The sequence below is a fragment of the Osmerus eperlanus genome, chromosome 3 (assembly GCF_963692335.1).
Source record: "Osmerus eperlanus chromosome 3, fOsmEpe2.1, whole genome shotgun sequence".
In the NCBI taxonomy this organism is placed as follows: domain Eukaryota; kingdom Metazoa; phylum Chordata; class Actinopteri; order Osmeriformes; family Osmeridae; genus Osmerus; species Osmerus eperlanus.
Window position 1 is genome coordinate 9,957,214 of NC_085020.1, and position 16,299 is coordinate 9,973,512.

A 16,299-nucleotide genomic window follows, 5' to 3' on the forward strand; every position below is an offset into this window, starting at 1 on the left:
ACCAATGGTGGATGAAAAAGTAGGAAAGGGTGTAAGTCAACATAACATGTAAGAGTTTATAATCTAGTTTTATGCATTTGTAGAATTCTAAACGCTGTTACAGATTTTGTATATATAACGATACAGTTCACTATATCTTCCATCTTAGTGTCATTTGAAACCGTTTGCAGGGCTTTGTGTATACGACTGTTTAAAATGATTGAATCAGTAGGAGCCAAACAACATACTGCACACGTTGTTGACTTTGATAGAGAATCTCAAGAGATTATGAATATACAGCATTGTTGAGTGGGTCACACTTTTGGTGGTGTACAGTCTATGGTATACTGTATGCAGACAAGCACAGTGCACTAGTTTATGATGACATATCAGGTCTCAAGCTGAGGATCTCGACCCAAGCCACAACAGTAACTGACATTTTGTTTGGAATTTATAACATGATTTATACTTAATAAAATACATGATGGTGGAACATGACCACAGAAAAGAAGAATTCTTTAGCAAAGTACAGTTTAATCAGCTTTTAAGATTGAGAACATATTTACAAACCCTTTTGCAATTGTGGTAATAATGTTCATTACAATGTAGCACTAACTTGATCACTTTTCACAGCATGATTGCACTCAGACTTAGAATAGAGTGAAAGAGTATGAAGTACATCTTAAATCAAAATTTCTCTTTTATTTAAGCCTAAAGCCTAGACCACCCAGAGGATTAACTAGAGCCTAACTTTCAGCCTTGTACTTCAAGCCATAGAGTGTCTGCGTTTCCTCACTGAAGCATTTTCAAACGGCTCTTAGAACTCGGAGAGCTCAGTCTGTATGATTTCTTACAATTTCCACATGACCGTGCTCCAGTAGTTTGAGCCGGTCCAATGTGAAAAAGTCTATCGCACCTAATATCACCACTTTTCTTGTACACCAAGCTTCGTGTTGACGTGTTTTTGACAGCATGGTTAAAGACATGGCGAGACCACTTCCATGCACTGCTTCCTCATTCAAAAGCACTTTGCAAAAAATAGGCTAAATCTATGAATTTCTCAAAGGGTTTTCAGCGACTACTGCTAATTTGCTACAGTTTCTTAGTTCCTCAAAAAAAAGCACCCCACCATTATTTCTTACATCCTGTATCTAGTACTCAAAGTTCAGAAACAAGTAGCCACCACCTTGCTTTTGTCTTACCCTGACCTGTAATTCCATTTGTCTTTCAGGTGTTTCCTGACCCTTGTACCGATTGGTCCCATTTTTATCACTCCCACAGGGGCTAGGGGACAGTATCTGTCTCTGACAGCCACACAGTGTGGTCAGAGACACAGACAGTGGTCCACTGTGTGGTTGTATCTGTTACTTCCCAGGGAGAACCAAATATGGAAGGTGCTGCTTTGTTCCTGAGTCTTGATTCAAACAACGTCATGTTGCTCTTCGCTGGTACTAAAACAAGCATTGTCTCAAGTAGTTGTGTCATTTCCTCTCATTCAGTGATAAGCCCTCCAGGTTGTCTTCCATAAGTCGAAGAACAATTGAGCACGAATTTCCTGGCGTGCCTGGCAGGAAGGAATCGATCTCTTCTTACATTTACATTTAGTCATTTAGCAGACGCTCTTATCCAGAGCGACTTACAGTAAGTACAGGGACACAACGTCATTTTGCACGGCCGGGAATCGAACCGGCAACCTTCAGATTACTAGCCCGACTCCCTCACCGCTCAGCCACCTGACTTCTTCTTGATGAATTCTTGTCTTCTTGATGCATGAATGCTGATGATACAAAACATCATATGGAGCCAGATCAATCAGCATACTGGCCACAATACACTGGCCATAGGATTGACTCAGGGTCAGCCTGTTTATTTGTTACGACTCTGTGCTCAGGTGGTGGAGTGAATCATCAAAGCTTATCTCATATCAACGTTTCTACACAGAATTTATCAATAATTGTAACCTTGTGTTTAGATTTTGGTGCTCATGAGTTCAAAAAGGTCATAGCAAATTGTGTATTAATATTGTGTTTATGTCTAACTCATTACTCAACTTTATTGGACCAAATAAGGTTTTGGCAACAACAAGATATCATTAAATGGATCCACCTCACAGACACACAATCACAATCAGTTAAATGGCTGCTAATCAACAAAACTAATAATAACAATAGTTATGCTTCAACAAACCACATATCCTCATTTTAAGATATGAGTCAATAACATCTTGTGTAGAATAAATAACAATGGACTTGCCTCACCTTTTTTATCTGGTGCCGCCATACCACCAGTGCCAACACAACCAGGAGCAGCACCAACACACATACAGGAACAGAGACACTGGCAGCCATGAAAGTTGAAGTGCTTCCCTGGGACTTCCCTGGGGGAGAGACTGGAATATCTAATTGGAAGATTGGAAGGAGGAGGTCAAAAAGCAGTCAACAGAAGTAAGCTATGGCCACGTAATCCATGCTGATCCAATGATCCAGGTGTAGAGGATTACATATCTTCCAAACAAACTAGCACTTTAAGTGCTAGTGCTAGTAAATTGTGCCAGTACATACTGTAAGAGCAAACGTTTGTGTCTGTACATACAGTAGTACAGTCCTCAAGTAGGAGTGATCATTGGGTGTCAGTCAGACATCTTCGTCCCAATGATACCCTGCTCATTTCAGTGTGTTAAACCAGAAATTCCTAAAGACTAAGGATGGCTAAGGTGTGGACTTCACTACATGGGTTGTAAGATGTCAGTACTATATCTAGCATCTGTTTGCAGAGTTCGCTGAAGGATCCAACACTTATCTTACAACAAAACAATATAAATAAAAAATTTAGTTCCAAGAAAATTGGAAATTGAAAAAGACCATTCACAGCAGTTTTTCTGTACAGCTCAGGGACAGGTAAATTTCACTTTTTTGTTGTATCTTGTTTTTTTGACAGGAATCGAGAGCCAAAGGCAAGGCGAGGGTTATGGTTAAGGATGAATGTATTCTTTGAACCAGATAAGGACTGTTGAGAGGCACCAGTTACTTTTCAAGCTTTTAGGTAAAACCTATCAACTCACCACTGCTGCAGCTGGACGTGTCTGACAAGCCGAGGGTCTCAATCCCACATGTGATATGCCTGTCTGCACTTCCATTCAGCTCTATAGTCAGGTTGCTGCTAAGGTGGAAAAGTCCAGTGAAATTGTCCTTTCTGCTTCTGTCTGTCCTGGAGCAGTTGTGGAGAGGCTTTTCATTCAGGTACCAATGAATCTTGCTCTCTGGGTAGCCTCCTGAAGCCTGACACTGAAACATCTTGGGTCCTCCTCTGGAGACCTCCAGAGTCTCCTCTGTGACCTGTTCCATACACACATGGTAGCTCGCTGGGCAGAAAAGAGGGGACTAATAAATAACAAATATGCAGACTTACACATTAAATAAATTGCCTCCCAGTATAGTTATTACAATATGATTTGTAATGAATAGTCATTTATGGCCGTTACAATTTGTGATGTGGATGGATGAATGAATGGTTGGGGACATTAATTAAGAATTAACTAATGATGGCAAAGACTCACCAGAGACACTGAGATTAATGTATTCATAGACGTAGTATGGCTTGAAGAAGCTGCACTTGTAAATCCCCTCGTCTGCCACGCTGACATTAGAGATAAGGAGCGAGCAGTCTTTCGAGGAGGGAAGGTTCACTCTGCCAGTGTACCTTTCCCCAAGTGTATGTTTGTCATTTCCTGTTTTGCTGAGTAGTACTGGTATAGTTTCGCCCAGCTGCCAGGAAAGAAATTGGGTTTGATCTCTGTTATTGCAGGAGCAGTTAAGCAGGACACTCCCACCTACAATGCCTTTGACTTTCGCTGCATCTGTGGAGAAAGAAAAGTAGTATAGAACTAGGTCCTTGGTGTAGCCATGCCGGTGTTTTCCCAAGCCCTCACCTCACGTTCCTCGGCTTGAGGCCAAGGCCGCGATGAATATTGTGTAACAAGATGCCACTATGCACATTCCATAGAAACTAAAAGGATGTCATCTTTAAACAGCTTTGATGCTTGGTCTACTTAATAATAAGTGCACCAAGCACACACACACACAGCGAAACAAAATAAATCCTTTGCATATCTGAATGAGTGATGACTTAATGACAGCCTATTCACACTAAGGCTATGTAAACAAATCCACAAGACCTGCTACCTTGAAAAGAGAGACAATAGCTCAACAATGTAGAGGTTTAGTATTTTCTGTAAACTGTCTGCTCATATAGGCTACATACGAAAGAGCACGTGGCTCTCATTGACAAACAATCTATATTGTTCATGGTCATGGCAGACTATCTCTTCACGCCTCGGAAAACAACACTAGAGAGTAATGTGTCTGGATTTGGTATTCTGAAGACATGATCTAACATCCTAGTCTTACCACAAACTTTTGGAGTTTGGAGTGGTTCACTAACAACTAGAATGTACGGAATGACACTTCCGCGGAGTATACAAATAATACATGCCAGCGCTATGTCAACTCTGCCAAGTGTAAAAGGCTATGGGCAAGCCTGGGTTGGGAAGATTGCTTACGGTTACACTGACTGTACAAAAACCAATTTACCTGCAAGTGTTACAAGTGTAGCCAACACCAGGAGTGCTTGACAGACAAATTGTGTTCTGCAGGTGAGAATACACGGATAGTGTGAACAGCCAGTCAGTCCACCGGAATTTGATCAGATATAGGCTTTCAAATGTGGAAAATGATGGTTAATGTTTAATAAAGTTTTGATTAAATTACGAGCCTCTACATAGCACACCACTACCTTTTGTGTTAATCCCAAAATGTATGTTCAATATTTATTTATGACTTACTTACCCGTAAGTCATTTTTCTAATGTAGCCGAGCAAATGCGCCGATCTTTCTCTTCGAGCTGGGTGGATAGAGTGTCAATTAAAAATGAGAAGTTGTGGGCCTATATAAGAATTGAAAGTCCATTGACGCTGTCACAAGCACCCTCCCACACACTCACACTTCCGCGCTCTCATGGTTCAGCTTGGGAAGTACTGGCCAGAGCCATAGAAAAAGAGAGTTGCGACACTCCCATTGTTATCGAGGAATGCGGAAGTAAAGCGTGTCTCACAAAACAGATGCATCATAGGGAGCATTTTAAGGGTATTCGAACACAACCTAAACAGATGCATCATAGACCACTGTTATGTGTTGCCCGGGCAACAGAGGCTAATGTCATGATGCTAATACTTCAGTGAAATAGTAAACTACTGTTTCCGAAAGTAGATGTACTTCCTTAATAATATCAGCTTATATTGTACATTACACATCACAATTGTGTGTCATATCACAAAGTAAAATTAGTAAATAGTTATCACCCTGGCCTCTTTGCTTGTGGCGTTTCTGCAGCTGCCTTGCAGTAAAGTAGTTAGCTTAGCTATCTCCCAGAAGTTAACGAGCTGCTAAACTAATGTTCTGCTTGAGGTAGTCACGCAAGTTTTCGTGACGTTAGTGACGTAGTGACGTTAGTAACGTCAGTGACTGTGGCTAGCAAATTAGCCACCGTTAGCTTCACTTTTCGCCACAAAAACTTAACCTAAGCCTAAACCATGCAACGGAACGTAAATCCCAATACAAGCAACTCAATCGGTACCAAGACGAAACTTTTGACACCTAGGTTGTCTATGTAGGCCAAATATTGACTGAGTTTTAGGGGGGCAAAAAGAACTAGAAAAGGCTGTTCCTGCGAAACAGCAGTGAGAATGCTGAAAACCTGAATGGGGATAGCTGACCATGCTAAAAAAGATGAAAATAGTGAAAATTTAGTAGAAAGTTATAAGCTGAAGCTTCAAAGCAACCGAAAGGTATTTTTGAAAGGGGCTGGAGCAGCATTCCAACAATGATTTGAAAGGATTTACCATTACTTTTAAAGGGAGAATAATTTGCACAAAAACCTTTATATTTTAAAAAGTATAAAAGTGAGAAATGAGAAAATACCCGCAAGCTGAAATGAATTTCAAAAATGTGTGAGTGACACAAAAGAGGCAGTGTGGAAGCTGAACTGCATCATCTGCATCATCTTAACAAAGCTAAGAGCTAAAATAGCCTACAATGCGGGAGAAGCTGAAAGCTGAACTGTTAAACAGAAGAAGTAGGCTAGCTAGTCGGAACAACAATATTATCGTTTTAACAGCTGAAATTATAGTTGGGATAGTAATAGCAGTAGCAGATGTAGCCTACCATTGAGTGCGTTTACTCGGCTTTCTTAGTTGGATTCAATGTGTTGATGAAATGAAACATACAGCAGTAGGGCCGATACAGGAAGACACGGCGACACTTTGTTGCAGAAGGATGATGGTGCAAGTTTTGTCCGTGGAGCATACAACGATTAATAAAAAAGAATCATGTAGACGTGTTTATTGAGTAATCGCATAACTAATTACACATGTAAACGGAGTAATCGTATTATTGGTATAAACCGACAATTGCTAGTAATCGTGTTTCTCATGGTCAAGTAAACGTACCAATCACCTGTGTGAGAGACTGAGTGGTGCGTGTCTGTCGTTAAGGTGATGGTGCAGCTATGATTGCTAACGCGCTGAGGGCATAGAATAAGAGAAATGTAGCTAGAATCCACACCTCAAACAAGATAACCTAGACGCACAACTGTACGTCCAATCCAAAATATAAGGATATTTTCCGAGACCCAAGACTCTGCCGAAACCAGAGATATTCTTTATATGTATGCGTAGTCAGAAATACGACTCTACCTGCAGTTTCAAAAACGTGTTCCTTTTGCTTTCCTGGTGCTTGTTTGTTTGGTTGCCACGGTGATGGCGCAGCTGTGATAGCTAACGAGCTAGGCAGAGAGAAAAACGAACATTTACCTAGCATCAACACCTCAAACAAGTTGACCTAGACGCAAAACTATACGTCCAATCCAAAATATAAGGATATTTTCCGAGACCCAAGACTCTGCCGAAACCAGAGATGTCCTTTATATGTCTGTGCGGTCAGAAATACGACTCTATCGGCAGTTTCAAAATCTTGTTCCTTCTTGCTTTCTCTGACTGATTTTACTCACCTCTCCATTGAAGTTAGTGAGAGAATTTGAAAGGCTGCTCTCGCTTCAAGGCTCATAGCTGAAAATCTGTAAATGTGAGCTCTTTAGTAGTTACATTGGCTGAAAGAGGACAATTTTTCCTACATTTTAAGGTATAACTTGTTTCTGTAAGTTAAACTATATGAACGTTAGAGGAATTTGTTTGACAAATTAGTTGAATATCAGAAAAAGAGCAGCAAGCAGAGTGGGCCACTCTGCTTGCTGCTCATTCATAAAAATCAAGAAGGAGCAAACATTTTAATGTATTTCAAACTGTCATAATTCAAAATTGGCTGAACATTTGAAAAAGCTGAATCATTTGGGAATAGCTGAATGTCTTGTGAACATTTTAAAGGTTGAATGGTGTCTCTAGCTGAAAGTAAGCTGAAGTAGTTACGTTTGAAAGAGGAGGAAGCTTTTTAATGATTTGAAAGGATTTACCATTACTTTTAATGGGAGAATAATTTGCACAAAAACCTTAATGTCTTAAAAAGTATAAAAGTGAGAAATACCAAAAGTCATAGCCATCATCTCCTGAAGGAGCTGAACGTTTTGATACAAAAGTTGTAGGAATCGGTTAAAGTATGCAGAACGAGTTAAAGGCCAAAAAACGGCGGAAGAACTAAGAAGTTGATATAACTAGAAACGGCTGTTCCTGCGAAACAGCAGTGAGAATGCTGAAAACCTGAATGGGGATAGCTGACCATGCTAAAAAAGCGGAAAATTGTGAAAATTTAGTAGAAAGTTATAAGATGAAGCTTCAAAGCAACCGAAAGGTATTTTTGAAAGGGACTGGAGCAGCATTCCAACAATGATTTGAAAGGATTTACCATTACTTTTAAAGGGAGAATAATTTGCACAAAAATCTTAATATTTTAAAAAGTATAAAAGTGAGAAATGAGAAAATACCCGCAAGCTGAAATGAATTTCAAAAATGTGTGAGTCACACAAAAGAGGCAGTGTGGAAGCTGAACTGCATCATCTTAACAAAGCTAAGAGCTAAAATAGCCTACAATGTGGGAGAAGCTGAAAGCTGAACTGTTAAACAGAAGAAGTAGGCTAGCTAGTCGTAACAAGAATATTATCGTTTTAACAGATTAAATTATAGTTGGGATAGTATTAGCAGTAGCAGATGTAGCCTATGCGTTTACTCAGCTTTCTTAGTTGGATTCAATGTGTTGATGGAATGAAACATACAGCAGTAGGGCCGATACAGGAAGACACAGCGACACTTTGTTGCAGAAGGATGATGGTGCAAGTTTTGTCCGTGGAGCATACAACGATTAATAAAAAAGAATCATGTAGACGTGTTTATTGAGTAATCGCATAACTAATTACACATGTAAACGGAGTAATCGTATTATTGGCATAAACCGACAATTGCTAGTAATCGTGTTTCTCATGGTCAAGTAAACGTACCAATCACCTGTGTGAGAGACTGAGTGGTGCGTGTCTGTCGTTACGGTGATGGTGCAGCTATGATTGCTAACGCGGTGAGGGCACAGAATAAGAGAAATGTAGCTACAATCCACACCTCAAACAAGATAACCTAGACGCAAAACTGTACGTCCAATCCAAAATCTAATGATATTTTCCGAGACCCAAGACTCTGCCGAAACCAGAGATATTCTTTATATGTATGTGTAGTCAGAAATACGACTCTACCTGCAGTTTCAAAAACGTGTTCCTTCTGCTTTCCTGGTGCATGTTTGTTTGGTTGCCACGGCGATGGAGCAGCTATGATTGCTAACGCGCTGAGGGCAGAGAATAAGAGAAATGTAGCTAGAATCCACACCTCAAACAAGATAACCTAGACGCAAAACTGTACGTCCAATCCAAAATATAAGGATATTTTCCGAGACCCAAGACTCTGCCGAAATCAGAGATATTCTTTATATGTCTGTGCAGTCAGAAATACGACTCTACCTGCAGTTTCAAAAACGTGTTCCTTTTGCTTTCCTGGTGCTTGTTTGTTTGGTTGCCACGGTGATGGCGCAGCTGTGATAGCTAACGAGCTAGGCAGAGAGAAAAACGAACATTTACCTAGCATCCACACCTCAAACAAGTTGACCTAGACGCAAAACTATACGTCCAATCCAAAATATAAGGATATTTTCCGAGACCCAAGACTCTGCCGAAACCAGAGATGTCCTTTATATGTCTGTGCGGTCAGAAATACGACTCTATCCGCAGTTTCAAAATCTTGTTCCTTCTTGCTTTCTCTGACTGATTTTACTCACCTCTCCATTGAAGTTAGTGAGAGAATTTGAAAGGCTGCTCTCGCTTCAAGGCTCATAGCTGAAAATCTGTAAATGTGAGCTCTTTAGTAGTTACATTGGCTGAAAGAGGACAATTTTTCCTACATTTTAAGGTATAACTTGTTTCTGTAAGTTAAACTATATGAACGTTAGAGGAATTTGTTTGACAAATTAGTTGAATATCAGAAAAAGAGCAGCAAGCAGAGTGGCACTCTGCTTGCTGCTCATTCATAAAAATCAAGAAGGAGCAAACATTTTAATGTATTTCAAACTGTCATAATTCAAAATTGGCTGAACATTTGAAAAAGCTGAATCATTTGGGAATAGCTGAATGTCTTGTGAACATTTTAAAGGTTGAATGGTGTCTCTAGCTGAAAGTAAGCTGAAGTAGTTACGTTTGAAAGAGGAGGAAGCTTTTTAATGATTTGAAAGGATTTACCATTACTTTTAATGGGAGAATAATTTGCACAAAAACCTTAATGTCTTAAAAAGTATAAAAGTGAGAAATACCAAAAGTCATAGCCATCATCTCCTGAAGGAGCTGAACGTTTTGATACAAAAGTTGTAGGAATCGGTTAAAGTATGCAGAACGAGTTAAAGGCCAAAAAACGGCGGAAGAACTAAGAAGTTGATATAATAATAACTAGAAACGGCTGTTCCTGCGAAACAGCAGTGAGAATGCTGAAAACCTGAATGGGGATAGCTGACCATGCTAAAAAAGCTGAAAATAGTGAAAATTTAGTAGAAAGTTATAAGCTGAAGCTTCAAAGCAACCGAAAGGTATTTTTGAAAGGGACTGGAGCAGCATTCCAACAATGATTTGAAAGGATTTACCATTACTTTTAAAGGGAGAATAATTTGCACAAAAACCTTAATATTTTAAAAAGTATAAAAGTGAGAAATGAGAAAATACCCGCAAGCTGAAATGAATTTCAAAAATGTGTGAGTCACACAAAAGAGGCAGTGTGGAAGCTGAACTGCATCATCTTAACAAAGCTAAGAGCTAAAATAGCCTACAATGTGGGAGAAGCTGAAAGCTGAACTGTTAAACAGAAGAAGAAGTAGGCTAGCTAGTCGTAACAAGAATATTATCGTTTTAACAGATTAAATTATAGTTGAGATAGTATTAGCAGTAGCAGATGTAGCCTATGCGTTTACTCGGCTTTCTTAGTTGGATTCAATGTGTTGATGGAATGAAACATACAGCAGTAGAGCAGATACAGGAAGACACGGCGACACTTTGTTGCAGAAGGATGATGGTGCAAGTTTTGTCCGTGGAGCATACAACGATTAATAAAAAAGAATCATGTAGACGCGTTTATTGAGTAATCGCATAACTAATTACACATGTAAACGGAGTAATCGTATTATTGGCATAAACCGACAATTGCTAGTAATCGTGTTTCTCATGGTCAAGTAAACGTACCAATCACCTGTGTGAGAGACTGAGTGGTGCGTGTCTGTCGTTACGGTGATGGTGCAGCTATGATTGCTAACGCGCTGAGGGCAGAGAATAAGAGAAATGTAGCTAGAATCCACACCTCAAACAAGATAACCTAGACGCAAAACTGTACGTCCAATCCAAAATATAAGGATATTTTCCGAGACCCAAGACTCTGCCGAAACCAGAGATATTCTTTATATGTCTGTGCAGTCAGAAATACGACTCTACCTGCAGTTTCAAAAACGTGTTCCTTTTGCTTTCCTGGTGCTTGTTTGTTTGGTTGCCACGGTGATGGCGCAGCTGTGATAGCTAACGAGCTAGGCAGAGAGAAAAACGAACATTTACCTAGCATCCACACCTCAAACAAGTTGACCTAGACGCAAAGCTATACGTCCAATCCAAAATATAAGGATATTTTCCGAGACCCAAGACTCTGCCGAAACCAGAGATGTCCTTTATATGTCTGTGCGGTCAGAAATACGACTCTACCGGCAGTTTCAAAATCTTGTTCCTTCTTGCTTTCTCTGACTGATTTTACTCACCTCTCCATTGAAGTTAGTGAGAGAATTTGAAAGGCTGCTCTCGCTTCAAGGCTCATAGCTGAAAATCTGTAAATGTGAGCTCTTTAGTAGTTACATTGGCTGAAAGAGGACAATTTTTCCTACATTTTAAGGTATAACTTGTTTCTGTAAGTTAAACTATATGAACGTTAGAGGAATTTGTTTGACAAATTAGTTGAATATCAGAAAAAGAGCAGCAAGCAGAGTCTGCTTGCTGCTTTCATAAAAATCAAGAAGGAGCAAACATTTTAATGTATTTCAAACTGTCATAATTCAAAATTGGCTGAACATTTGAAAAAGCTGAACCATTTGGGAATAGCTGAATGTCTTGTGAACATTTTAAAGGTTGAATGGTGTCTCTAGCTGAAAGTAAGCTGAAGTAGTTACGTTTGAAAGAGGAGGAAGCTTTTTAATGATTTGAAAGGATTTACCATTACTTTTAATGGGAGAATAATTTGCACAAAAACCTTAATGTCTTAAAAAGTATAAAAGTTAGAAATACCAAAAGTCATAGCCATCATCTCCTGAAGGAGCTGAACGTTTTGATACAAAAGTTGTAGGAATCGGTTAAAGTATGCAGAACGAGTTAAAGGCCAAAAAACGGCGGAAGAACTGAGAAGTTGAAAAACAATAGTGAGAATGCTGAACAGCATTCTCACAACTAGAAAAGGCTGTTCCTGCGAAACAGCAGTGAGAATGCTGAAAACCTGAATGGGGATAGCTGACCATGCTAAAAAAGCTGAAAATAGTGAAAATTTAGTAGAAAGTTAGAATCTGAAGCTTCAAAGCAACCGAAAGGTATTTTTGAAAGGGACTGGAGCAGCATTCCAACAATGATTTGAAAGGATTTACCATTACTTTTAAAGGGAGAATAATTTGCACAAAAACCTTAATATTTTAAAAAGTATAAAAGTGAGAAATGAGAAAATACCCGCAAGCTGAAATGAATTTCAAAAATGTGTGAGTCACACAAAAGAGGCAGTGTGGAAGCTGAACTGCATCATCTTAACAAAGCTAAGAGCTAAAATAGCCTACAATGTGGGAGAAGCTGAAAGCTGAACTGTTAAACAGAAGAAGAAGTAGGCTAGCTAGTCGTAACAAGAATATTATCGTTTTAACAGATTAAATTATAGTTGGGATAGTAATAGCAGTAGCAGATGTAGCCTACCATTGAGTGCGTTTACTCGGCTTTCTTAGTAGGATTCAATGTGTTGATGGAATGAAACATACAGCAGTAGGGCCGATACAGGAAGACACGGCGACACTTTGTTGCAGAAGGATGATGGTGCAAGTTTTGTCCGTGGAGCATACAACGATTAATAAAAAAGAATCATGTAGACGCGTTTATTGAGTAATCGCATAACTAATTACACATGTAAACGGAGTAATCGTATTATTGGTATAAACCGACAATTGCTAGTAATCGTGTTTCTCATGGTCAAGTAAATGTACCAATCACCTGTGTGAGAGACTGAGTGGTGCGTGTCTGTCTTTACGGTGATGGTGCAGATATGATCGCTAACGCGGTGAGGGCACAGAAGAGAAATGTAGCTAGAATCCACACCTCAAACAAGATAACCTAGACGCAAAACTGTACGTCCAATCCAAAATATAAGGATATTTTCCGAGACCCAAGACTCTGCCGAAACCAGAGATATTCTTTATATGTCTGTGCAGTCAGAAATACGACTCTACCTGCAGTTTCAAAAACGTGTTCCTTTTGCTTTCCTGGTGCTTGTTTGTTTGGTTGCCACGGTGATGGCGCAGCTGTGATAGCTAAGGAGCTAGGCAGAGAGAAAAACGAACATGTACCTAGCATCCACACCTCAAACAAGTTGACCTAGACGCAAAACTATACGTCCAATCCAAAATACAAGGATATTTTCCGAGACCCAAGACTCTGCCGAAACCAGAGATGTCCTTTATATGTCTGTGCGGTCAGAAATACGACTCTATCGGCAGTTTCAAAATCTTGTTCGTTCTTGCTTTCTCTGACTGATTTTACTCACCTCTCCATTGAAGTTAGTGAGAGAATTTGAAAGGCTGCTCTCGCTTCAAGGCTCATAGCTGAAAATCTGTAAATGTGAGCTCTTTAGTAGTTACATTGGCTGAAAGAGGACAATTTTTCCTACATTTTAAGGTATAACTTGTTTCTGTAAGTTAAACTATATGAACGTTAGAGGAATTTGTTTGACAAATTAGTTGAATATCAGAAAAAGAGCAGCCAGCAGAGTGTGCCACTCTGCTTGCTGCTCATTCATAAAAATCAAGAAGGAGCAAACATTTTAATGTATTTCAAACTGTCATAATTCAAAATTGGCTGAACATTTGAAAAAGCTGAATCATTTGGGAATAGCTGAATGTCTTGTGAACATTTTAAAGGTTGAATGGTGTCTCTAGCTGAAAGTAAGCTGAAGTAGTTACGTTTGAAAGAGGAGGAAGCTTTTTAATGATTTGAAAGGATTTACCATTACTTTTAATGGGAGAATAATTTGCACAAAAACCTTAATGTCTTAAAAAGTATAAAAGTGAGAAATACCAAAAGTCATAGCCATCATCTCCTGAAGGAGCTGAACGTTTTGATACAAAAGTTGTAGGAATCGGTTAAAGTATGCAGAACGAGTTAAAGGCCAAAAAACGGCGGAAGAACTGAGAAGTTGAAAAACAATAGTGAGAATGCTGAACAGCATTCTCACAATAAGTTGAATAAAGATTCAAAGAACAATACTTGGAATGCTGAAGCAGCATTCCAACAATAATATACCCAGCTAACACAGTTACGTTGCCCTTACGTTGCCGCAACGTCACTCGATGACCAAACATACGTTGCCGCAATGTCTTTGGCGACGTTGCGGGACCGTGCATCTGTGGGACGCCAGAACGTAACCGCAACGTAATCTTGTGACGTTATTTTTCCGACGTTGCCAGTCTGTAACCGCGACCTCCTAGCAACGTCATTTTCCGACGTTGCCAGTCCGTAACCGCGACCTCCTAGCAACGTAATTTTCAGACGTTGCCAGTCCGTAACCGCGACCTCCTAGCAACGTAATTTTGTGACGTTGCCAGTCCGTAACTGCAACGTTAACTAAGTAACCTATATTTCTCAATTCTACTGCTTATATTGGGGCGGTTCATATGCAGACCTCATTTGCCCAAAATGCTACTTGTTCTTGTATAATAGTCTACATGGTAGCCAACTTTAGGAGGTTTGTGTGATGTGTAGCCTAACTCCAGCTAATCATAAACAAGGCAGCATTTCCATGTAACATTGTCATTTTATTTCAAACAAAGTGCCAAACAGTGAATTAAAATCTTCTGCCAGTCCCCGCTACAGGTCCTGTCTGTTGGCCCTGACAATGAAGCACAAAATAAGTTAGTGTTCTATCAACATAATTGCACGTGTAAAAAGGCGCTATACAAGTCATAAAAAAATCACATCTAAAATAATATACATCATCAAAAAAACATGTGATTCTAGATTTGTGTCACATAGCCATGTGAAAGGTTGGATATGGAAGCTGCAATCATGATTCATTCACCTGGCTTGTTTTGAACGGGCTGCCGGGTTGTGTTTGAGTGTCTATGAGGAGCTCCACAGCTTTCTCTCCCAGTCCCGTCTTCCACTTCATCACAGCGTCTGGAATTAGAAGTCATGAACTTATTGTCAGCACCAATGTGAACGTTGAACGCTGCGTGTAAGCCATAGTTCATGGCATCTCCAAACACTTACCACTCTCTTTCGCAACTCCAGCACCTTAAGGCGCTCCTCGCTTAAGGCGTCTTGGAGTTCAGCCTGTGTTTGGGCCACCTGTAGGTCCATCACTGGCACCTCTTCAGTGTGTCTGCCCTGTAGTCACCTGAATAGGAGAGCCTCTCGCTGGTTCTCCTCCAATGTCTCCATCTTCCGGAGCATAACCTGTAATGTGTCTGTCATTAAAGACAAGTAAAACAAGTTTACAAGAGTTAGCATGATTGGCATACACTGTGGTTCTTCTAGATTAGCTGTAACATTTATGTAAATAACAAATGTTACCTTGAATGGTTGTATACAAAGCATATATTTTTTTGAGTGTCTTATATTTGCACTTGGCTGCCAGCTGTTTTCCTGGGCCCCCAATTGGTTCACCTCCACCTGACCAGAGTTGACATCTAGGGGTATGGAATCTGGTGATGCAAAAGTTTTAAGTCATGCTTTTGCTTCAAAACATAGCCTTTAGGTTGCCATGGCTCATACAATTATTGTCACTGTTTTAAACGGTCATTCATTACTTTACCATCATTTCCCAGGGACACAGTGCTAGGCCGTGTGACGGTGGTAGGATAATCTGTACAGAAATGAAAATGGAATGTAGTTTATGTACATAGTTATAGCATATTGATATAAAAGGAGTAGCATTGCACATATGTGATCGTTCGAAAGCAGGGCCCCACATCGTAGTGTCGCACATGTGTGATTCTGAACATTCCAACCGACTGTTTTCCGATAGACAAAAACTATATGACAAACGCTATAGTATGGCTTCAAAATTTACAATTAGTAGGCTAACAAGTAACACTAGCAGGTAGTAGCATTGCTACGAGTATTATGCTAGGTTGCTAGGTAACGGAAGCTAATTAAAGCAACCTAGCTGCCGTTTTGGAAAAATAACTGGTGGAAGCGTCGGAAATATTTAAAACTCACGCATCTAAAAGGTTAAAACGAATAAACTTATCCAAAAAAAGATGTCATGTACAAATTGGAAAAATTAGTGACATGATACTTTTATAGACGCCATTGCTGTGATTAAAACGTGATAAGCCACGCTAGCTCCAGTCTTTGAAAATTCCGGGCTAAATAAACTATTTTGGGACAAGGTTTTTTAACAGTTCTGAACGTTTATTTTCACTGATTCTTTTGTGGGTGATTTGTGAGACGCTAAACTTTGATAACATGTAGGCCTATGCATTTTCAGTATTTCACCATAACTTTCTGGAGGGT

General features: G+C 39.7%; 1 protein-coding gene across 1 annotated transcript in view; it reads right to left on the minus strand.

Annotated features, from left to right (window-relative positions):
• LOC134017474 (butyrophilin subfamily 1 member A1-like) overlaps nucleotides 1-16,299 on the minus strand; it is a 19,722-nt gene continuing 3,423 nt past the window's right edge. The window contains exons 2-7 of the mRNA XM_062457116.1: nucleotides 4,824-4,878; nucleotides 4,569-4,624; nucleotides 3,536-3,835; nucleotides 3,041-3,340; nucleotides 2,238-2,377; nucleotides 1-1,756 (exon numbers count right to left, since the gene is read on the minus strand). Of these exons, the coding sequence (XP_062313100.1) occupies nucleotides 1,676-1,756; nucleotides 2,238-2,377; nucleotides 3,041-3,340; nucleotides 3,536-3,835; nucleotides 4,569-4,624; nucleotides 4,824-4,834 (888 nt within the window). The 5' untranslated portion in view covers nucleotides 4,835-4,878 and the 3' untranslated portion in view covers nucleotides 1-1,675. The remainder of the gene's footprint in view (nucleotides 1,757-2,237; nucleotides 2,378-3,040; nucleotides 3,341-3,535; nucleotides 3,836-4,568; nucleotides 4,625-4,823; nucleotides 4,879-16,299) is intronic.